The sequence below is a fragment of the Pogona vitticeps genome, chromosome 15 (assembly GCF_051106095.1).
Source record: "Pogona vitticeps strain Pit_001003342236 chromosome 15, PviZW2.1, whole genome shotgun sequence".
Taxonomy (NCBI): domain Eukaryota; kingdom Metazoa; phylum Chordata; class Lepidosauria; order Squamata; family Agamidae; genus Pogona; species Pogona vitticeps.
In genome coordinates, this window is record NC_135797.1 from 10,748,522 (window position 1) to 10,772,376 (window position 23,855).

The window sequence follows — 23,855 nt, forward strand, 5'->3', positions numbered from 1 at the left end:
CGCTGTAGAGCGAAATCCTCGTTAAGCGAAATAAAAAATCCCATTGAAACGCATTGAAAACCGGTTCAGTGTGTTCCAATGGGCTGAAAAACTCACAGTCCAGCGAAAATCCTCCATTTTCGGTGCCTGTATAGCGAGGAGTCCGTCCAAAAACACAGCGGGGAGCCATTTTACATAGCGGGCGGGCATTTTGTAGCCGCAGATCAGCTGTTTTTAAAACGTCGTAATGCGAAGAATTGGTTCCCAAAGCAGGGAACTGATTTTTGTAAAAGCGGATTTTGCCTATTAAAACATTGTTTTGCAATTGCAAAACAGTCATCGTATAGCGGTTTCGTCATTTAACGAGGCAATCGTTAAGCGAGGCACTACTGTATATTTAGCAAGGATAGGCAACAGGGCCATTCTTCCAGCTGTTTCTGGCCTACAAATCCCAGCAGCCCTAGCTAGCAAAGCTAGTGGCCAGGGATAATGGGAGCAGTGGGCCAAGAACATCTGGAATCTGGAGGGCCACAACTGCTGGCTCCTCTGTGTGTGTGTGTGTGTGTGTGTGTGTGTGTGTGTGTGTGTGTAGTTATGCATACATGTATGCGTACATATATGTGTCTGTGTGCATGTGTGTGAATAATATCACAACCAATATCCTGTTGGGGATTTCCAGGTGCACAACTGGCCTTTTGCACCTGGGTTGTGTTGTGCGTGTTGGGCAGCCATGTACACAGCAGATCGCACAAGTGCGTTTGTAAAAGACACCTCACTGGCAGGGTACAGGGCAGTGAAAACGTGCGCGTAAACGCTTCAAGTGAAAACAAACCAGGTAAAATCCATCCGGGTCACAGTGGGATCCAGGTTGCCTTCCTGCACATGGCCCCAGCAGCTCGGATTTACAGGTAGACTGCCAAGTAACCCTCTTTTAAAGCCGTCCCTGTTGGCAGCCCTCACGACAGCTTGTAGCAATGAGTTCCACAGTTGGCACTCTTCCCTGTGTTAAGAATTGTTTTCCCTTTTCTAGCCTAAAACAGTTTCTCTCTGTGTGTGTTTTTGTATGAGAGGGAGAGAGGGCCATCCTTTGTTAAGGAAAAAGAAGCTGTTTGTGTTAAATAAAGAAAGTGATCTTCTGGCCACTTCTGGTGGCCACAATAGGGGTTGGGAATGGCCCCTGGAGTCCAGGTAAGTAGGAAATGGAGCAAGGGCTGATCTCTAGAGACCCTTTGGGCCTAGACCTCCTGGCGATTCCATCCACAGGAGAAAGTCCAAACTACGACTCATCTTCCCTCCCTCCCTCCCTCCCTCCCTCCCTCTCTTCCTCCCTCCCTCCCTCCCTCCCTCCCTCCCTCCCTCCCTTCCTTCCTTCCTTCCTTCCTTCCTTCCTTCCTTCCTTCCTTCCTTCTATTCATCACCAGCTTCCTTCCTTCCTTCCTTCCTTCCTTCCTTCCTTCCTTCCTTCCTTCCTTCCTTCCTTCCTTCCTTCCTTCCTTCCTTCCTTCCTTCCTTCCTTCCTTCCTTCCATCCATCATTTCTTTCTTTCTTTCTTTCTTTCTTTCTTTCTTTCTTTCTTTCTTTCTTTCTTTCTTTCTTTCTTTCTTTCTTTCTTTCTTTCTTTCTTCCTTTCTTCCTTCTTCCTTCCTTCCTTCCTTCCTTCCTTCCTTCCTTCCTTCCTTCCTTCCTTCCTTCCTTCCTTCCTTCCTTCTCTCTGGCCAACACCAAGAGGGCACGTCTGCAGCCAAGATGGGGAGGCATTGCTCTCTGTCACACACACACACACACACGCAACAGGGCTCTCTATGTCCAGTTGACGCCCGGCCCGCTCCCGTCTCTTAACAGGTGGTTTATAAGAACAATGACTTCAAGTTGGAGCTGTCGCGCCTTGCCAAAGAAGGCGACCCCAAGATGAAGATCAACGGAGACCTGGTCTTCCGCTGCGAGAACGTGGCCGCCCTCGACCCCGTCACCTTTGAATCGCCCGAGGCCTACATCTCCTTGCCCAAGTGGAACACCAAGAAGACCGGCTCCATCTCCTTCGACTTCCGCACCACGGAGCCCAACGGGCTCCTCCTCTTCAGCCACGGCCGCCTCCAGCCGCCCAAAGAAGGGCGGTCGGAGCGTCTGCACAAGGCGGACTACTTCGCCATGGAGCTCCTCGACGGCTACCTCTACCTGCTGCTGGACATGGGCTCGGGCGGCATCAAAATGCGGGCCAGCAGCAAGAAGGTGAACGACGGCGAGTGGTGTCACGTGGACTTCCAACGCGATGGGCGCAAGGGTGAGTCGGCGGTGCAGCCGGGCGGCCACCAGCCCTGCTATCCGGAGGGCGGTCCTCTTTTTGAAGGAGACCCCCCTCTCCCCGAGTAGAGAGTTCTCACCTCCAGGCGTCCCAAGAGAAGCAGCTGCCCCTTTTCTGTGCACCAAAAGCATGAATCCTGCAGTGCTTGAAAAACTTATGAGGTTTATTTGGCATCAGCTTTGGGGAACCACAGCCCATCATCGTCCAAAGGGGCCCACAAAGCTAATGACAAATACATCCTTTTTAAGCCTTTGAGGTGCTGCCAGGCTCATTGCTGCTTTTCTTGAAGGTGACTCCTGGGAACGTAAAGGTTCAGTTCAAGTTTAGTTTAAAAGGAAGAAATCAAGGAAGGCAGAGAGCAAGGGGAGGTCGTGTCTACCCACAGCCAGCAGCCGCTGGGCGGACGGGATGGAAATTGAAATTGGGTTTCTGCTTTACATGATGGCCATTACTTCTGAATGTTCAGTGATACATGTGAATTAACACAGGCAAAGTTTTGTTCAGATTTGTGTCCACTTTTTGCCCTCTTTTTTTCAGCGATGGCTAAACTCCTATCAAACTTTTTTTTAAAGCTTAAGAAGACCGTCTTGCACCCTGTAGCGCTTGCAAGAGCAATTTCAGCACTGCCATACATATCTGTTTTATTGTGGGGTAGGGGAGTTTGCGTAGATTTCAAAATCAGAAGTCACCAGGCATGACCAAAAAGGCACCTTAAATATCAGACACTTGAGAGTGCGTAGGATCCTGGGAGGGTGGATTGGGGGGTCACACGCCAACCCCTGTTTCGTGTGAATTCGTTTGAAAGAAATCAGCTTTATCTTTTGATGCTGAAAACCCCTAGAAGTGGTTGATTTGTAGATATGATACCTCTCTCTGGTGCTGTGGGAAAGAATTCTGAAATATCTGCTGGCGGTAATGCATGGGTAACAGGGACATGTTTTGGAAAATGCGCGCACAGTGGCTTTAGTCAACGTTTGCAGATGCAAACAAAGTGTTGTGCATTACAAAATGGGTACCTTTGGGGAGCAGATCCGTGCACACGTGGGTCCATACACGAAGGAAGAGGCAAAACGGTCTCACAATGGGATAACAGGCCTGGTGTGGGTCAGGAATGCTCGTGGCCCTCTTGGGAATTGCAACAGAAATAAGACTGGATGAGGCTCACATCCTTCCTTGGCACACAGAAGACTTTGCTGAAGGCACTGCCATGGGGGTGGGGTGGCTTTGCTGCAAAATCAGAAATGCAACCTTAGCCATGGTAGAGACTGGCTACTTAGGGGCAAAGCAGGCGTCATCCCCCACTTCTCCAGGCTTATGCTCACTGCTGCCGGCAGGCTTCTGCCTGCCTTCTTACCCGGCGGCCACGTCTCACCCTAGAACACTGACTGAACTGGACAATGAGGGGGGTAGGAAGGGAGCAGGGTCTGTATTTCCAGTGGAGACTGAGGACACCAAGGTGATGTGGGCGCCTCATCGCTGGAAGTTGGAGATTGGACAGCCATCTGTCTGGGATGGTCTGAGGTCTCCTGCCTTGGGCAGGGGGGTTGGACTAGAGGACCTCCAAGGTCCCATCCAACCCTACGATGATTCTGTGATTCTGTGGCAAATCCATTCTGGGTTCATCTGAACGTTGAGGAAGGTATTCTAAGTGCTGACCCTGTTTGGGAGACAGGATCCGGCCCCTTGCAGACCTCCTACGATGTGCAGTAGAAAGCCCAGAAGGACATCTGTGGAATCATAATCTCTAGTCTTCGCTGCACATCCTCCCTCCAGCAACGGAGGATTGTTGTGGATACTGAATGGACGAATCAACCTTAAACATTAAGGTGTCTTGCTAAGAGGGAGGAGGAAGGAGACAAATCCCAATTTACATAGCTTAACTTTTTTTGTTGATTCTGGCAACACCTTCCATTGTCCTCCCTGTGGTACCACTTCCGTGGGCCAACCAGCCACTGCTGGCCAGGGTAGGATGGACATGTGGCAATGAACGAATGACTAGAGTTTGGAAAGTGACTTTTCAAAACGGACTCATTCCCATTATGGTGTTTGAAAAGTAACCAGTTGTTGTTACCTACTTAGTGTTGAAAAGATAAATTATGACATTATAGATCACACTGAAGAGGGTGGTTTTCTAAGTAACTAATGCCTAGTTACTTCGGGAAAAAATCCTTAAAATGGAGAAGATAATGGCATAAAACGTGAACAGAGTCAATAGGAAAAAAAGTGTGTATCGCTGAAATGGCTTTTGCAAATGACATTGGAGGGGGGGGGGAAACCTTGCCGATTCATTAAAGCTGTTGTATTCTCAGTTGTTATAACATTTTTGAAATGCAGCTCATCAGCCAAAAAGAGTGTTAAGGAGGCACCTGTGGAATCTATCTATCTATCTGTCTATCTATCTGTCTATCTATCTATCTATCTATCTATCTATCTATCTATCTATCTATCTATCTATCTATCTATCTATCTATCTATCTATCTATCTATCTATCTATCTATCTATCTATCTATCTATCTATCTATCTATCTATCTATCTATCTATCTCTTTAACTTATATGCTGCCCACTTTACCCAAATGTCTCTGGGCGGCTTACAACAATTAAAATACAATAAAAGATAAAATGATTAAAATGCAATTAAAATAGATACTCTAAAAATTGCCATCAGGACCCAGAGTTGATGTCATTTCAATTAAAAGCCTTCTCGAACAGCAAGGTTTTGACCTGGCGCCAAAATGTCATTAGCGTCAGCGCCAGACGAATCTCAGTTGGGAGAGCATTCCATAGACTTTATAGTATCGCTCTAGATGCGGGGTGCCGGGCGCAGCTGTGACGAACACGGGTCCGAAAACACACGTGTAAGCTTGGACAGAGAGCAATCAGGAGTTTGCACATGCTAAAATGAGCTGAAAGAGTCCAATTCAGCCAGCCATGCTACAACACTCCTTCTCACAGGTCTGCCCACATAAGAACACCCTGGTACTCTCAGATATTATTGTGAAAAGGTCAAGTGGGCTTTGTAGTCCTTAGACTTAACTTGCACCACTGACAGGACTCTAAGTAAGCTAGGCCGAGGCAGCACTCTCAGATGACCCTATGACAAGTGTACTGTTCAGGAAACCAAATGAGTTTTATAATCTTTATTTTATTGAAGAAAAAGCATGTTACTAAATATTCAAAGCCAAATTAAACCAAAACAAATAATCTAGCATTGTGCTGTTTAGTTACAAAGATGTAGTGAGGCAAAGAAAACATGAAAAATAGAAAAGTATTCAAAAACCCAAAAAGCCATTAAAAAGAATAAAAACAGTTCCAGTCCAGGAAATATTTATTAAAAACAAAATAATCCAAGTTGGTTATAAAAAGGCTATAGTCCTCAGTGATCCTATAGAATAAAAACCCCTAAACAAAAGTAAAAATCCATTATATGTCCCATAGTCCTTAGAAAAGAAAAATCCAGTAAATATACCATAGTCCTTACTAAATTACAAGAGCATAGTCCATATGGAGTATTCCAAGAAAAGAAGTCCATAAAGAATATTCCATAGGTAACAGTCCATAGAAAATAGTCCATGCACAGTCCTTAGGTAAAATCCCATAAGTCCAAAAGTAATCCAGCAAAGCATAGAAACCAGTCCATGTAGGTAGGCCACCAAACTCTCTCTCAAGACATCAGGGTAAGTCCCAAATGGCTGAAGTGTAGGTCACGAATCACTGAAAGGTCGGTCTTGGAAAGACAAAGTCCATAGGTAAAAAGTTCCTTTTTCAAGAGTAACTGGCAAGGGCCTAATGCACCATCCCACAATGTCATCCAATCAGAGTTCGTTACTAGGCAAACAGTCCTGTTACATCACATGAATTCTTTCTCATACACAGCAGATGTTATTTGGGTTAACTGTGGTTTCTCAAAGAGTCACAACAATTCCCATCTATCTAATCACACAGTCCTTTCTCAGGCCTTCAGAATAACATTCTCTGTGCTCGCCTAGAAAACAACTTGTCAGCATAGCACAGATACTATATACAAAGAAACAAGATGGAACCTCTCTGGCTTATTTCTTAATTACAAAACCCATATGCCTTAAAAGATTTTAATCTTAAAAACCCATCTCATCACAGCAGCCTGGGGGACAATGGGAGACAGGCTGCAAACCCAGCTCGGTGCCTCCGTTCCACCGCTTTCTCTCCCCCCTCCAGGCTCCATCTCGGTGAACAGCCGCAGCACCCCCTTCCTGGCCAGTGGGGAGAGCGAAATCTTGGACCTGGACAGTGAGATGTACCTGGGGGGTCTCCCGGAGAACCGCCTGGATCTCATCCTGCCCCCCGAGGTATGGACGGCCTTCCTCAACTACGGCTACGTGGGCTGCGTGCGGGACCTCTTCATTGACGGCAAGAGCCGGGACGTCCGGCGCCTGGCAGAGGTGCAGAGCGTGGCCGGCGTCTCCAGCTTTTGCTCCCGGGAGACCCTCAAGCAGTGCAGCAGCTCGCCCTGTCGCAACGGCGGCCTCTGCCGAGAGGGTTGGAACCGCTTCATCTGCGACTGCGTGGGCACTGGCTACCTGGGACGGCTGTGCGAGAGAGGTGAGGGCGTGCGCGCACGTGTGTGTAGTGGGAGGGGGTTTGGTGGTAGTTGAGGGGGAAGGCTTTACATAGGCCCAGGCTGAAAACGCCAGACATGCCGGTTGGCTTGAAGAGAGACAGGGTCAGTTTCACCATTTCCAAGAAAAAGATAGACGGATGGACAGATAAGGGGCTCTACGGAGCATCACGTCCAGCCTGATTTATGGAGAGAGAAAGATGGAGGAAGGGAAGGAGGAAGGGAGGGAAAGATGGAAACATAGGCAGGTTGGACAGGAAGGAAGGAAGGAAGGAAGGAAGGAAGGAAGGAAGGAAGGAAGGAAGGAAGGAAGGAAGGAAGGAAGGAAGGAAAGAAGGAAGGAAGGAAGGAAAGAATGAAGGAAGGAAGGAAGGAAGGAAGGAAGGAAGGAAGGAAGGAAGGAAGGAAGGAAAGAAGGAAGGAAGGAAGGAAGGAAGGAAGGAAGGAAGGAAGGAAGGAAGGAAGGAAGGAAGGAAGGAAGGAAGGAAGGAAGGAAGGAAGGAAGGAAAGAAGGAAGGAAGGAAGGAAGGAAGGAAGGAAGGAAGGAAGGAAGGAAGGAAGGAAGGAAGGAAGGAAGGAAGGAAGGAAGGAAGGAAGGAAGGAAGGAGCTGGTGATGAATGGAAGGAAGGAAGGATACAGACTGATAGACAAAAGTAGAGGGATAACCCAGACCAAGTCAGCCATAATCCTGGAAGCCCCCCAGTATCTCTTATTTTGCATAAAAAACATTCAGTTCAGGGGGAAAGAGCACTGGACTCTTAACACTGCCACATTTCTGTGACAGGGCGATACATTTAGTAGTTGCTTCTGCGCAGTGGCCCTAACAGGTTAAGGGTAAGGCAAAGCCACACAGCTTTTTGCACCTAGGTGTTGATCCTCTTCTGGATGACAGCCTTCCCCAAACCCTTTAGGTGCCTTCGACTCCGATTCCTGTCCTGGTGGGCAGAGGTAGTCCAAAGTAACTAGAAGGCAGGGGCTTGGTGAAGGCTGCCTTAAGCAAGAGCTTAGAGAAAACTTGGTCCGATTATGATGACGACAACAACAGCAGTGGTCATTCCTGCATGTTAGCGGCAAATAATCCTTAGTTCTCCTTTCTCTCGGCGGTGCGTTCCTTGGTTTTCAATGCTTCCCAGCTCTATCTTAGAGCAGTGGTTCTTAACCTTGGGTTACTCAGGTGTTTGTGAACTGCAACTCCCAGAAACCCCAGCCAGCGCAGCTGGTGGTGAAGGCTTCTGGGAGTTGCAGTCCAAAAACACCTGAATATCCCAAAGTTAAGAACCACTGTCTTAGAAGAAGGCTGTTCCTTGGGGGTGGGAAAGGAGGAAATGCCTCTTCCGAGAGAGTGCCCCCAGCCATCTGCAAGTTTTTAAACAATGGGCTTGTATGAAAATATAAGGTGGGCCCACCATTAATTATATTTACAATACATCCACGGAAATAATTGAGACTTAATCCTAACCAAAGGGAAGAGGAACAAATTTTGTTCTGCGAATGCCAGTAGGTGAGGAGTGAGCTTCCCTCGAGGAAGGTGGGCAGAGGTGACTGTAGGATGGATGATGACCCCTCCTGGCCAAAGTGCGTATCTAGACGAGCACTCGTCTTCAGGCGCCAGGAACTCCCCAAGGTGTTTCATGACATCCGGTAGTGGAATGCCCCTCAGGGAGGCTCTCCAGGGGGCTGGGAACCGGAGGGACGGGCCCCAAAATGATTCGGGAAGCCGGGTGCGAGCTATAGGGCAGCAGAGTTCGCTGGAGTCAACCACCCGTCTGTCAAACTTTAGGGACGAAAGCGACAAACCCTCCTTCGAACCAGTTGCCACCGTGGCGGGCGGGAAGGTTTCCCTCTGTGTACGTAGAAAGCGAGGGCTCAGCGAACATCAGGGGTGCGGGGCGAAAGTTTCAGAGGAGCGGAAGGGGATCCGACAAAGGGCTGAGAGTAGGATGCTGTGCGCCAGGTGAAAATGGAAGACCCTCTTGGGAACGAGGGTAACCTCTGCTCAGAGGGCCGCCTTCTCCTTCGGGAAGTGAGGCTGAGCAGGGAGGAGACTTTAAGGGGTCCAAGAGCCGCAGGGACCGTCGGCTCGAAAGGGTGCCTTAATGAGTTGGTGAAGGCGGAGGGTGAGATCCCGACGTGAGGGTGGGGGAGCGAGGCAGGGAAAGGTTGTGACCACAAAAAAAGAAGATGTTGTTTTCCTCTAACCCTGGTTCTTCAATGGGTCAACTGTAAACGCACACAACCCTCCCCTCTCGGACGTCCCTGTCTTTACAGTGGACCGAAACCGAGGGCAATGGAATGGATTGAGCGCCTCACACCCTGGCCACGGGGTGGCGCTCCCACCAAAACACCTCAGCTCAGCTCTGAAAGATTCCAAGATGGGACTGCACAGGCACACTTGGTGTGAGTTTGCAGACAGACGCCCAAAGAGCTACCGTTGCCGATAGGCAACCTGTTCTTTCCCAGAAGTTCGAAGTTCGTGGGCCCGCAGACTTTGAGAGCATGGAGGAATTCGGAGAGCTGTAGTCCCTAGAAAAGTAACTTTTCCTGAGCTCAGATTGTAACTAAGTGAAGCCCTGTTGGGTTGGTCTGCTCTAAGTGTGAACTGCCTCACAAACCAACCCTAGACCGCACGGTTACACCTGTGTGAGAGCAGAAAGTGCAAGGGTGGAGGGGGAAATTAGCCAGACCTCTTTGAAGGCAGCTTCCTCGGGAGTAGTGTTCCCTCTTTGCCTACATGCACAAGGCCTGCTAGATCAGGGCCCAGGACCGTCCGTTAAGGAGACAAAATGGCGGAAGATGGGAAAGTTCTTTCTCCGCCGGAGACCCTGGAGAGCTGCAGAGCTCGTTAGGTGAGACGAGGGGATGGGGACCCTTCTGGACTCTGGAGCACAAGCCCTTATATCCCTCACTTTCAGCCACAACGGCTGTCGTTCATGAGAGTTGGAGGTCAATAATATCTGGAAGATGGTTTTTCCCAGTCCTGGAACAGACAATTTGAGAGACAATCAGTTAAGAACGTAAGAACCTAGGAAGAGCCCTGCTGGATCAGGCCAAGGTCCCATCTCGTCCAGCTTCCTGTCTCTCACGGTGACCCCGAGACCACAAGATCCCTGACTCCTGATCGCCCTCCCCTGCATCTGGCATTTGGAGGGGGTCGTCCTTCGAAGCCTGGAGATGGTACATCCCCATCATGGCTTGCAACCCGCGATCGACTTTTCCTCCAGAAATCTGCTCCATCCCCTTTTCAAGGCATCTAGGCCAGATGCCGCCACCACATCCTGTGGCAAGGAGTTCCATGGACTAACAACACGCTGGATAAAGAGATATTTTCTTTTGTCTGTTCTCACTCTCCCAACACTCAAATGGGGTGGATGCCCCCTGGTTCTGCTATTGCATGAGGGGGGAAAGAGCTTCCCTCTATTCACCTTCTCTAACTGATGCATAATTTCAAACGTCTCAATCATGTCCCCCCTCAGGCGCCTTTTCTCTAAAGAGCCCCAAACACTGTAGCCTTTCCTCATAAGGGAGGTGCCCTTCTACAATATAGAGTTTCCCTTCTATTTGTTACTGGTCAGGCCTCATCTTGAGGACTGTGTCAAATTCTAGATACGGCACTTAAGAATGATGCAAGCTGGAAACAGGGTCAGAGGAAGACAACAAGGATGATCTGGGAACCAAGGGGTCAGGAAACCAAGCCCTAGGAGGAAAGAGTGAAAGAACTGGGCCTTTTTAGCCTTGAGACTGAGGGTAGAGAGGAGAACACTCTTAAAATACTTGAAAAGTTGTTCTACAGAGGAAGGGAAGGGTCTGTTCCCGACCGTCCCAGAGTGCAGGACATGTAATAGTTTGATCAAGCTACAGGAAGGCAGATTTCAGTTGAATGTCAGGAAACACTTCCTGATGGTTAGAGCGGTAGAACAATGGAACCGATAACCTTGGGAGGTGGGGAGCACTCTAACGCTGGAGGCATTCAAGAGAAAATTAGACCGCCCCTTTGTCAGAACTACTTTAATTTGGTTTCTTGTCTTGAGCAGGGGGGCTGGACTTGATGACCTTCTAGGTTCCCTTCCAACTCCATGATTTTATGATTCTGTGATAAGGCTGGATCGTGCCTAGCTAACCATCCTGTTCTTGGCTTCCTTATCTTTCCTCCGCCCGGTAGAGGCCACAGTGTTGAGCTACGACGGGAGCATGTACATGAAGATCATGCTGCCGACGGTCATGCACACGGAGGCCGAAGACGTGTCTCTCCGCTTCATGTCCCAGCGTGCCTACGGGTTCATGATGGCCACCACTTCCAAAGAGTCGGCCGACACTCTCCGCCTGGAGTTGGATGGGGGCCAGATGAAGCTCACGGTCAACCTAGGTAACCAACTGGTCAAGCCCTCTTGAGATTGTCCTATTCCTTGGCCTTCTGTGCTTTCAGGTCCAAAAAAAAGCTCCCAGCTGGGCCGTCTCCGGGCGCATGGAACTACATTTCCCATCACTTCTTAGCCAGTGGGGATGATGGGGTTTTGTAGTCTGCGGCTGGGAAGGCTCTCGCTTTGGGAAAGCTGCCGTGGTGGAACGTGCTTCCTCATGGATCAGCTTCCCCCAGAGGGCTCCCTGTGAGTAACGTTTGGAATGCAAAATCCACATGCTTTTAAGAGGGGAAGATTGATCACCTGGAGACTCGAATCTTCCCATCACTCTGAGGATTAGCGTGGAGAGATTTTGCTTCTGGCTACCCATTTCCTTATCGTAGGCAGATGTTGTATCGTGCATAGGAAAACACACAGGTCTTCTCAATCTTGCATTTGAAAAAAATGCTACAGTAAGCTTTGACTGCAAGAAGAGAAGGCGGTGATGTATAGTATATAGGAGGAACAGATACACACACACACACACACACACAGAGTTCAGCCATTATACCTGGGGATAATGAGCACTGTATCCTGATAAGTCTGGTGTGGCTGGGGGGAATTTTCTCCAAAGGCAACCCTGGGGTGCACAAAAACCCTTGTTTGCCAGGACGCTCCCGGTTTTGACAAATCTTTCAGGGCTGCAGCAACGCAGGTTTACAGCTACGTCATTTCACTGCCCTTGTGAAAGTTTCGCTTCCACAAACTTCTGAGCTTCCAACTTCTGTGTGTGAGCAATTTCAGTTAAAACATGGAACGGGTAGCCGGGGCAGAAATACATCAGCCCACTCTCTTCGGTGTGAGCTGAACCCACCACCTGTGTGGACTGGATTGTATCTCTCCAGCCAGTATGCTCAGTAGGGGAATATGGGTGTTGTGGTTCACCTGGAGCAAGAAGATGCTGTTTGCATGAGACCATCGTTGTCGTGATGAGTCACTTCTGGCTTCCGTGGACCCACGTTCTTGTGGCATTTGAGATGTTCAAGCAGTGGGGTTTTTTTTTCATTGCCACGTCCTCCTGCGATCCCATGTCTTCGCAAGGATTTGAACCCAGGTCTCCTGAAGTCTACTCCGACTCTCCGTCCAGTGTACCACACATAACAGCTGGTGGATTTTGCTTTCCAAACTGTGCCATAAGTTACTCACAGCTTATTTTTCAGCGCGCAGAAGACGGGAGGGTGGGTGGCGAATGTCGCCCGGGAACCCATTCCATGCTCTCTGGTTCTTCCCCATCGATGGTTAGGTCTTCGGAAAGAAAGCCTGCTCCGTGTTTGGAGCCTCCCTGCCCTTTCCTCTGGGTCAGCGTCAGACCACAGACCCGCATCCAAGCAGCTGGGGTCTGGAGCTGACCCTTTCTCTTTTAAATCGGGGCGCCTCCCACCTTGGGGTACCTGTGCCAGTGATGGAAAAAAGGAGAAAAGTGGTGGGGTCTGCCGCCCAGAGTTTGGGGACATTTATATATATATATACTGGGAATTGTATAACTTTCCTAAACTCTGAAGCCCCCCACACACACCTCCGGCCCTCCTGGGTGCCTAGAGAGAGAAAGGGGAGGGTTGCTTCTTTCTACTGACCTAACGGTGGGAGGTTTTCTCCTCCACCCTCTGACCTTGGTTTTTGACCCTTCATCGGCACATATATGGCCAGCCCACAGCAAACAGCCACTGTGACCGAGGGCCCTCTCCCGTGGGCTTTCTCTGCTCATCCTGCCACGGTGTGGTTCCTTCCCCTCCCCTGGACCCCTTCCCACGACTCCCCTCTCCTTCTCCCACCCACCCCCTCCACTGACCCTTCGCTGCCCACTGTCCCCTCCTGCCCGTAACCCCCTGGAAAGGACGTTTTCTCGGTCCAAGGGCTGTTTGCATCCACTCTTCTGCAGCGGTTGACGACGCGTGCCAAGGCCAGCTGTGCACTCTGGCTGGGGTGGGACCCCCCCTTTCCCCCTTCTTCTGTCCAGACCCACCCAGGGGGACATCAGAAGTACCCCTCGTTGCCCACAGCTTAGAAATGCCCCATTTGGGGGGGGCGTTTGGGAAGCTATTGCCCCACAAACAAGCTTGTGGGTGCTTAACCTCCACCACCAGGGCCATCCTTGGTCCCTCTGGCTTTTAAAGTTTGAGAAAAGCTTCTTGGCCTTACACGGCAGGTGGGGCTCGGGCACATCCCTTTTCAAAGGCCCTTTCTGGTTCTCCCTGTGGCGGTCAAGGAGAGAGGGGCTGCCCAGTTCCTCCCTGCCACGGGCTCAGCCCCTCGGACATCCGTGAGCGGAGTCCGTGCCAAGGCAGGAGCAGGCAACCGGCTCTCCAGTTCTCGTGCAGTTAACACGCAAAAGGGTGCCCTTCTCCTCATCCTCAACTGGGGGGGTCCCTTCGGGTTGGGGAGGACAGAAGGACTGCCCCCCTCGGGTCCCTTCTCCTGCACAGCTGGCCTTTACAAGGCGGGCACTTGCCAGCACTGAGGAGGACCCCCCCCACCTCCCCTTCCCTCCCAAGAAGCCAACCCAGGTGGGAAGAAGCTGGGCTGCTTGGCCGGGGAGGGGGAGCGGGTGACGATGGCCCACTTGGCTCCCTTGGGGGGGGGAGCAGGATTGGGGAGGGGGGAAATCTCCCCTCCTCCCCAGTGCAAAGCAAGTGTCCGCCTTGTCACGCGTCTGTCCCCGGATGGTGGGCTTTATGAACTTTTTGGGTGTTTGGTTGCAAACGTTACTTTGAAGGATATAAAACTCGTGTTCTCTTCTCTTTCCCCTCCCTCCCCCCCGGCCCCCCATCTCAGACTGTGTGAGGATAGGCTGTAACCCTAGTAAGTTGCTCTTCTTTTTTCGCTTTCTCTGTCTTTCTCTCTCTCTCTCTCTCTCTCTCTCTCTGTTTCATGTCTTCTTCAACTTTTCCATTCCTGCGGGTTCTGGGTACCGTTTTTGCTTTGCTCAAGATGGAAGGTGCATGTTTCTCTCTGTGTGTGTGCGTGCGTGCATTTGTGTGTGTGCTTGTGCGCGTGTACATGAGAGAGGGGGAGAAAGAGTTCCAACAACAAAAGAATTAGGAGAGGGTCACAGAATTCAATTCAATAACTAATAATAATAATAATAATAATAGCCTCCTGGAGATTCCGACGCTCCTCATCCTTGACGTAGGATAACAAGATGCCTGCAAAATCCTTTGAAGGGGGGATCAATAGGACGGGGCTGTTTTCCGAGGCCAAGACGTTAGCGTGGTTTGTCCTTTATGGCACTTTCTGTGGACGCGAGAGCGTTGGTGTTGGGGGGGGCGGCGGCGAAATCCTTTCTCTGCTTCTCCGGTTAAGACACCTCTTCATACACCCAACACCTCCACTTTCAAAAACGGCCATCAAAAGCAGCTCCCCTCAGGTTGGTTTTGGGAGAACAGCCGCCAATGAGGCCGTCAAGAGTCTCTACACAGCATCTCCGAGGTGAGTCGGTGTCCGGTGGTGGTTTTTTATCCCCAATACCTGTTTTTTTTTCTTTTGATGATGATGACCGAAGAGCTGTGCACCACAACTCGGAGAAAATTCCCCATGGAGAGGATAGAGGTGCGTTGCGTTTGGCGAGAGGGCACCGCTCAAGCCACAGTGATGAGGGCCTAGAGGCGACTCACTCTCTTTGAGGATGCCCACCCCCTTGTTGAGGTCCTTGAGGGACGTGGTGGCGCTGTGGGCTAAACCGCAGAAGCCTGTGCTGAAGGGCAGAAGATTAAGCAGTCGTAAGATCGAATCCACGCGACGGAGTGAGCGCCCGTCACTTGTCCCAGCTCCCGCCAAATTAGCGAGTCGAAAGCATGTAAATCCGTGTAGATAAATAGGGACCAGCTCGGTGGGAAGGTAACAGCGTTCCGTGTCTAAGTCGCACTGGCCACGTGACCACGGAAGATTGTCTTTGGACAAAACGCTGGCTCTATGGCTTGGAAACGGGGATGAGCACCGCCCCCCAGAGTCGAACGCGACTAGACAAAAATTGTCAAGGGGAACCTTTACCTTTACCCTTACCTTACCCCCTTGTTTAATTTCTTGTGGGGATGGCTGAGCAGGCTAAAAAGGTAGAGGAAGGTCTTGTCAATTTCCCTTAAGCCTCCAGATACGTTCTTTTTTTTTTAATCCCGTAGTGTGAGTGCCAGTCTGGAGCTAAGGAGGAGAGAGTTGATTTGGGGGTACTGGGGGATGGGGATGGGGGGGACACTAGATTTTGTTGGATAAGGTTTATCTGCCATGTCCGGAGGCACACGAAATCTTACCGACTGCCAGAGAAGGGGACCCCCAGCACAAGCTGGGTCCAAAATCACCTGAGGCCCACAAGAAACCCAACATAATTGTGGCACCGATAAGACGAACAGGTCCGTTGCCCCCCCAGCGTGAGTTTTCACAGATGACAATTTGTCATCTGCGATCCTAAGAGTGGGTTTGGGGTTTTGCGTTTCTTTTGTTGTTGTTGTTGTTGTTGTTGTTGCCGAAATGCAAAGCCAGAGCTGCCCTCCTTAGAATGGCTTGGTGTTCATGCAAGAACGATGTCTCCTACCCTTCTCGGGGGGGAGGGGGACCTTCCCCCTTTTTTTGACAAGGGGCCTGATCCTGGGTGGGCTTCAGTCATGATAGGAGTGGAGGAAGAGGAGGAAAAAGTGAATGTCGTTGGTAGTTTTTTGCCAGGATTTGGGCAGAAAGTGGTTTAGAGAAGAGGCTTGGGAGATCTTAGCACATCAGCTATCTCCTGCACACTGGTAGTAACGAAATCCTTCTCCTCTTAGAACGGCAGAGTTGGAAGGGAGCCTCTGGATCAAGACCAGCCCCTCGTCAAGGAGGCCCTGTGGGGGAATCGAACTCCCCTAAACCACTGAGCTATCCAGCCATTCAAAAACAGGAGCCAGGGCCTTATGCACGCCAGACGTCATTAACACTTTAGGATCCCTGCCTGCTGTTTACGTAAATCCGTTTCTGACCTGTTTCAGCTGCGGGAGCTTCCAACTGAAAACGATGGGCTCCCTACCTCAACCCCTCTCCCTTCCTCCAAATATGGGCATCCCTGTTGGAGGAAGGGTGGGCAGACCGGTTCTCTGGGGAGGTCAGGCTGCGGTGCACAAATCCACCCGCCAGATGGCGCTCCACTAGGAGGGAATTGCAGCTCTAATAGGTGCAGGTCAGGCTCCAACCAGCAGGGGGCAGTGGTAGACCCTCTCTGTCCATGAGACATCCAGACAGTTGTAGGTAGACAGTGTCCTCAGATTTGGGCCACTTGCATGTCTAAAGTTTGGGGGAGTGGGGGTCGTGAGCAAAGAAGAGCCAGGGGGAAAAGTTCAAACGAAGGTATTGCTTTTTTTGTCCACTGCCCCAGCCAAAGGGGTGCTTTTGGGATAACACATCTTCTGGGCTGTTTTTCAGTGCAACATGATGCGGCAAAGCAGGAGGGGCATGTTTTTAGCGCTCATGAGCAGGTGGGCCCCCTTCAGGCACATGGAGAGTTTCTCCCAAGAGGGAGGCATCGGCGTTCTCGCTAGAGTCATGCCACCACGTTGAGGTTTTCAGCTATCCCTAATCGCAGCCCTAACGGTGAGCACAATAGGATTCTCACTGGCATCACTCAATGCAGTGGCTTTTTGGGGGGGGAATGTCCATGAACCTGGACTAGCCATGGCGTCAAGGGGTGAGTGCCAGATGGAAGCACCGCCACCCCCCACTTTCTGTTGCCTGAGACATCTGCCACTGCTCTGGCTTCTGCCTCCCAACCATTTCTGCCCTCCCGCCCCTTGGCTGCCTGCATCCTCCCGCCTCTCCTAGGCGAACCATGCTGGAACCAGGGCATTGCGGAGTTGTGGCCAAAGGTGTCCCTCCTCTTCCACCGGCTGTGCAGGTGTGGCAGGAAATGGCATCCCCCCCCTTTTTTTTTTTTTTGCTGGCTCAGGGGAGGGGAGAGCATTTGCCAATGCTATCGTGAAGCGAGAGGGCCTGTTAATGGAACCTCGCTATGGTCTGTGCTGCCCAAAGAAGCACATGCCCTTATTCTTCCAAGCCAAGCTAAAGCGGCATTCCAACTTTGATCCGGAATCCCATTTCTAGCTCACGCTTTCCAGGAGCATGTAGGAGATTTATTAAAAACTAAATATCAGGGAGAAATTGCATTGGTTAACCTGGACCTTGTGGAGTACTCTCTCCTTTGCATCGCCTACATCAAAACATGCATAGGAACACATTACTGTTTGTTAAATCTGCCCTCCTCTGATTTTTCCCACGTCCTTCTCCAGTTAGAGCATGCACAAAAGGCATCTATTAGGAGATATTCTGCATAAAATCATGCAGGAAACGTGGTAGGGTAGGGTGTATTGCCTGCAAAACTATAGGATTGGGGGGGGAAGAGTGTGCAGGAATTTGCATCGTGGATGAAACACGGAAGTGTGCGTGATTTTCTTGTGTGGGCGCAACATGCGGATGTAGCCAAAACAATTGTAACTTTGGAAAAATTAGAGAGAAGATGAAATCCAAGCGGAGCTGTACCGGAAAACGGAGTCCTCTCCAATGAGTAGCCATGAAGGTGAGCCTACACAAAGGTTATGCCTTGAAAAGAGTCCTGTAGGTTTGGAGTGGCTTTGAAGGCCTCTTTCCTCATTCCCACAGCTGCCTGATTCACCCCCTTGGAACAGCCAAGAAGACTCTCCCCCTGGGCTTTCAGGTAGCATCGGGGCCCTCCTGAGCACCTACCCCAGAGCCCTGCTTCACATACCTTTCTGAAACAACAACAACAAAACAACTCAAAAACCCCAACTAATAAAAGAAGAACAACAACTGATCACTTCTCTTACTCCTATAGAATTCAAAAGAGGCAGTATCTCCCCCCCCCCGCATCCCTCCCACTTCAGTATAACAGATCAGACAAGGGTCTTAAAGTACTTCCAGGCAATGGCCATTGCCCGGCAAGGTGCAGAAGTGGGAGATAGAGAAGCTCTCGGAATAATCAAATGGATCACCACGGCCTTGCTCTTCTACATTGATCCTCCTTTGCAGAGCAAAGGGCAGTAAGCCTATGTGCTGACCTCAGCCTCAGCTCCCATAGAGGCAGAAAGACTCCCCAGCCTCTCTCGGCCTTCCTTCTCTCCATTCCACGGTTCTGGACACGTTCTCTTCGAGATGTTTGGAAATGGTGGGTCCCCAGTTGCGGGAAATGGGGGCAGCAGAGAGGGGGGGCAGATCATGTTGCCACGATGGTCCTATCTGGCTGCCTGTGACCATCCGTTCACATATCCCCCCCTCCCACATTTTGCATGCCTGTCTCCTGTGCTCCAGGTGCTTGCAAGATGGTGGGTGGTTACATCTCGGGGTGCTGGGAAGAGGTGAACATCTCAACACCTGCCTTTTCCAGAGGTTGCTAAACTGGGAGGCCTCTTTTGAACGACACGAAAAGAAAACTCCACCGTTCAAGCCAGGGTCTCACTCTCTAGTAAAAGGCCATCAAACTGGATAAGGATGGAGAGGAGACAGGAGCACAGAGCATTTTTAAGATTTTATATATATAGAGAAGCAGGGTTTCATCAGTGGCATACAAAAGAGACTGAGCCTGCGGCTGTCAACACAAATGAGAATAAGGCCTCCACATTCTTGCATTTATTTATTTTTAAAATGTAACACATCGCTTTCCCATTGACAGGTACCCAGAGAAAAAAAGTGTATTGGATGGTACCAAAACAGTGCCAGTGGCAGAAATTCAAATCCAAAAAGCTGTAGGGATGTGTGTGTGTGTGTGTGTGTGTACACACACACTTGTGAAACAACAAAAAGTGTGTAAAATGTTATGGCCAGGAACCCAGTTATTCTGGGACTCTCACTCTTTCAACTTGGCTTTTTTTAAAAAAAAATGCTATGAGTTTTCATTTTTGTTTGAAAATTATTCTATTCTGTTTGGCCCTACAAATCCAAAAGATATGTGGCCTGATTGGGGTGAAAAGGCTCTCTGTGTGTGCTCAGAAGCGCTGGCTTGTTCTTCGTACTCAGACGGCCTCTCTACCATGGAAGACAGACTGCAGTACCAAGTCCAAAATTCAGCTACAGTCTCTCCAGAGTTTAGAAAATGTGTTTCACTGAGTCCAAAGGAGTCACAGAAGTTCTCTCTTTCCCACCTCCTTAATTCTCCTATACAGTACGACCCCCATATCTGCTGGGGATTGGTTCCAAGCCACCGTGGATACTGAAAACCATGGATAATAATGAGCAGTAGAGAGAGAGAGAACGTGCGCATGGTAAAGGGCAAAAACACAGAAACAAATTCTTTTTGCATGCATTACCTGAACTAGGTTCAAGAGGGCGCCAGAGACCGTGCTATGTATTCTTCACTTTCAAGGATTCTCTGGCTCCCTCTACTGGCTGGTTCTGGCAAAACACCTGAAAATGTTTTTTTTCCCCCCTGGATTTTAAAAATATTTTTAATACTTTCAGACTGCGGATAAGTGAATCAGTGGGTACTGCTCCTGTGGGATAAGGGAGTCCTACTGTACTCCATTTCCTCGTTGCATGAAGTACTGATGAGTGGATGGAGGGAAAGGAATTTAATGGTGATGGATGGATTAGTAACCCAATGGGGTTGGTAGACGCAATTCCCTTATGGTATTTTTATTGGGGGGGGAGGTAACTTTGAAAGTGTATTAACACTGCTACCCCTGCCTGGGGAGGGGGTGGGTGGGTGCCTCTCCTCGACCATCGGCTCTATGACCTCCAGACACTCAGTGTGGCTGGTGCTTGCCTTTATGAGGGCAAGGAAATGAGGTCCCCAGTCAGGTTGGACAACTTAAGCCCCCGTCCGGGGAGTCCACCGGGTAACGGAGTCCACTTCACTAGCTCCCCATCGCCCACGGCTCCTCCTTCGGCCCAGTTTCTGTCACAGGCCCGTCAAGAGTTCGCTGGGCTGCCCCACGACCGCAACCAGCCGCTCCTTGGGGAGAGGGGGCTGATGGAGGTCCCCTGGCCCTCTCCGAGACCAACTGGAGCCAGCGCTGGTGGTGCCTCGTCCTCCCTCCAGTTCCTCTTATGGGTTGGCCTGGGCCTCCTGGCTTCTGGCTCGCCATTGAGGGGGGGCCCTCTCAGTGCCCCCCTTCCTAGTCCTCTGAGGGCAAAGCTAACTCACTGCCTGGTCTGTGGGTCCCAGAGGAGCAGGGGCTGGTGTGTCCCCCCCCCCAGGGTGCAGAACACTGGGAGGGGGGGCTCAGAGCAGTTCTTTGATCCTGTTTCCAAAGAGGGTGACAGCCATCCCCACCCCCCTTCCTCTCTCTTTGAACCCGATGCCTGCCCTTCTGCCCTCCAGTGGCCTTGCCCTCTGGGGGGGTGGCACTGGGACCCTCCTCGGGGACCCCCAGCTGCAGACCCACGGGCACCTTCTCTGCCCTCAGACTGCCCTGTGCCAATGAGGAGGTGTGAATATGCCCCCCACCCACCCTGGTACTAGGCTGGAGAGAAATTCTGTCGCTCTCTGGGTATGGAAGAGGGCAAGCGTGTGGGTCTCCAAGGGTATTCACCGTCCATACCCATAAACCTCTAGGGAATCTCTCCTGTGTCTTCCAGGAAGTGTGGGGGCTTTTGCTGACAGGTGCAAAGGGAGCTCTCCTTCCCGACCAGCATGCATGCCAGATGGGCCTTAGGAAAGTTACAGCCCCCCCTTCGGCAGGCATCAGCTGAGGGAGGGCGGCCCATAGCCAGCCGCCCTGCCTGCTTGCCTTAAACCAATTAGCTGTGTGGCTCTAGGGAAGCCTTTCCTTACCTGACGCCAATTTAATCTGATGTAATCACATCATTTTTACCCTTCCCTTTAGCCTCGCAAGATTAATAGTAAAGCAAGCCCTGTCCCCAGGTTTGGGATTGAAAAAGAGGAACACACAAGGAAAAAAGGAGGAGGAGGGATAAGGAGAAAGCCAGCCAGCCAAGGCCGGCTTCCCCTCCAGGGAGTCCAGCAGAGTGAGGGAACGGCTGTCCGACAAGAGCTGGGGAAGGGGCGAAAGCTACTGGTCTCCCAGTACAGCTGGTGGGACTAGTTTGGCTGCTGGAGAACTTCCAGAGAAATGTAGACAACCACCTGCCGGATAATCCTTTGATTTGGATTCCTGCCTCGAGCGGGGGGTTGGGGGTTGGACTAGATGGCCTCAGAGGCCCCTTCCATCTTCACGGTTCTATGAAAATTAGCAGCACTGGGCTGGATAGAGGTAAAGCCAGATTTCTGCGTTTCTGCTAGCGTGCCTCTTGAGAAACACTGGAAAAAGCCGTCTCTTGTGTTGGGGTCATCAGCATCGAACACCGGACCCCCCACTCCCAAATCACAAGGTTTATGCATTCTGCCACTGCTGCACCCTGATGTTTTGGCAACACAGAGAAACAGACACATCCTTGGTTTGGGGTTTCTTAAAATCTTTTAAATGGCCTTTGTGGCATGAATTTGTAATCATGCAGCAACAGCGTCACGGAGGTAGTTTTGGATACGGGGACGATAGCAGTGTGAAACGTGGCATGCTTGCCTTTTTTTATTACCCTGGTCAGGATAGGAGAAGAACTGGGCAGTTGGGGAGAGGATTCTGCCCTGCTGTGCGGGATCTGGGGGTTGCCCACCAGAAATGGCACACACACACACACACACACCGGTTGCCCTCCACGCGGGTTGGTTTCTGCCTCCTTGAGATCCCATAGCTGGCAGTACCCCTTTCACGCCACGTGGTGGCAGCACCAGTCCCGGAGCGGGATTTCCACGGACTGCATTTCCCCTTGCAGTGGCATGACTTGGCCAGGAGGCGGCAGTCTGTATCCTTAAAACCCTCTGGGTTTATATTTTGTAATTTAATAAAAAAAATATTAAAAGCCCTCTGGGCTGGGCAATCTTCAACCCTCAAAGCACGGGGCTGGATGGCCCCGTTCGTTGTAATTTTGGAAGGGAGCTCTCGGGAGGGCTGCCCGTTAATAAGAAGAACATTCAGACAGAAGGGCAGAAAGGGACCAGTGATGAAAGAGGCTTGGATTGGGAAGGACAAGGGTGATAAATGTACCTTTGGCAGGGCTTTGCGTGCAGCGGACAAAATGTGCGGTTGCTACGACCAGGCTGGAGGATTCCAGCACCCTTTTGCTTCTCCCGCATTAGGCCCCAAGGCTAAGCGTGATGATGGTCGAACGCGACCTGGCATTAATGGCGAGCCTGGTTTCTCTCTTACATCTGTAATCGGGCCCCTCTTGGTCTTTTAAGGCCCCCTCCACCATCCATCTAGAATAACCCAAGCCTACCTTGGCGCCTTACATGGCCTTTATTGAGGATGCCCCATTTCATCATCCACCTGGGGTCCAGCTGTTCTGGAAGGCAGGATGGGGTCGCTGGGGGGGGGGGAAGTCTACCAGCTGCACCAGGGATGGAGCCCCTGGGCCATCTTCCCGCAAAGTAAGTGCTCAGTGACTGAATGGCAGCCCTTAACTTAAAACAGACCTTAAGACTCCAGTCCTCATGGTGCTGAAAGAAGAGATGACCAGAAAGGAGCATAAGTGTTTCTATTGGAACGAGAGAGACAATCAGTCCGTATAAATCGGTATTTTTTTCCTGCGATGGACCAGTGTGGGAAGTCTTCCATTGCACCCAGTCCAGAGATTGTAGAGATGGGTGTTGAACATCCTGGGTGCGAGAGTGTGCTCATGTTGGACTGGGCTCCGTCGTCATATTAGACGCATTACTCTCTGCGGTCATCTTTTTGCCTCGTGCGCTGAAGGGATTGCCTTTTGTCCAATGACGCTGATCGGAGGGAGGGGGGCAGCTGAGGACAGAGGGAAGTGGGATTTAGACCTCCAGAAAATTGTCCTGGGCTATGACAACTCAAAAAGTAAGATTTCTTAAGAACTGGTGTTCCAAGCGAGGCTCCCGTGTGGCCAGGTTGCCTCCTGACCCACGCCAAAGGGTCGACGTTGGGGTCAGGGGGTGCCCGGCCCGGTTCAGCCAAAGGAGCCGGTCTCCTCCCCTTTGGAGTCACAATTCCCACTGTCTTCTTGGGCCGCCGACCGGGCTGGCTGGGGCTTCTAGGCATCTTGACGGGTGAAGGATCCGGAGGGGCCGAAGGTTTTCCCGACTCTGGACCCTCACCGAGGCTGACGATGGCTCGTAGCAGGAAAAGAGGCTGAAGTGCAAGCGGAGAGTGGGGAGGTGGTCCCGGCAGGGATCTGTGCGTGTGTGTCTGTCTGTCTGTGCGTGCCTGGAGGGCTGAAAGATCTGGTGGAGCTGCTGGGGGGGAAGGTGGGCTTGAGTTAAGGTGGGGAGAGAGGGAGAGGGGGGGAATACAGTGGCCCCCTCTTGGCCCGGCGGCCCTCTTCCCTGACCCGGCCATCCTGCCTGTCCTCCTTGCAGGTAAAGGCCCCGAGACCCTCTTTGCTGGCCACAAACTCAACGACAACGAGTGGCACACGGTCCGCGTGGTGCGGCGTGGAAAGAACCTCCAGCTCTCGGTGGACAACGTCACGGTGGAAGGTAAGTGGAGGAAAGTCGTATTAGGGAGGGATCCTGCAAGGGGGGGAAAGGGGTGCCCTCGGCTAATATTCAGGGACTTCCCATTCCCGTGGAATATTGGAGGAACTGTTTCCCCG

General features: G+C 51.0%; 1 protein-coding gene across 33 annotated transcripts in view; it reads left to right on the top strand.

The window, feature by feature from the left end:
• NRXN2 (neurexin 2) overlaps nt 1–23,855 on the top strand; it is a 559,504-nt gene that overhangs the window by 262,782 nt on the left and 272,867 nt on the right. For 28 of the 33 annotated variants that reach the window (XM_078382060.1, XM_072984193.2, XM_078382066.1 and 25 more), the window contains 5 exons: nt 1,822–2,260; nt 6,479–6,862; nt 11,039–11,242; nt 14,049–14,075; nt 23,620–23,739. In XM_078382060.1, coding sequence (XP_078238186.1) covers nt 1,822–2,260; nt 6,479–6,862; nt 11,039–11,242; nt 14,049–14,075; nt 23,620–23,739 — 1,174 coding nt within the window. The remainder of the gene's footprint in view (nt 1–1,821; nt 2,261–6,478; nt 6,863–11,038; nt 11,243–14,048; nt 14,076–23,619; nt 23,740–23,855) is intronic. The other 5 variants (XM_078382067.1, XM_078382061.1, XM_072984187.2 and 2 more) reach the window with 1 other exon arrangement.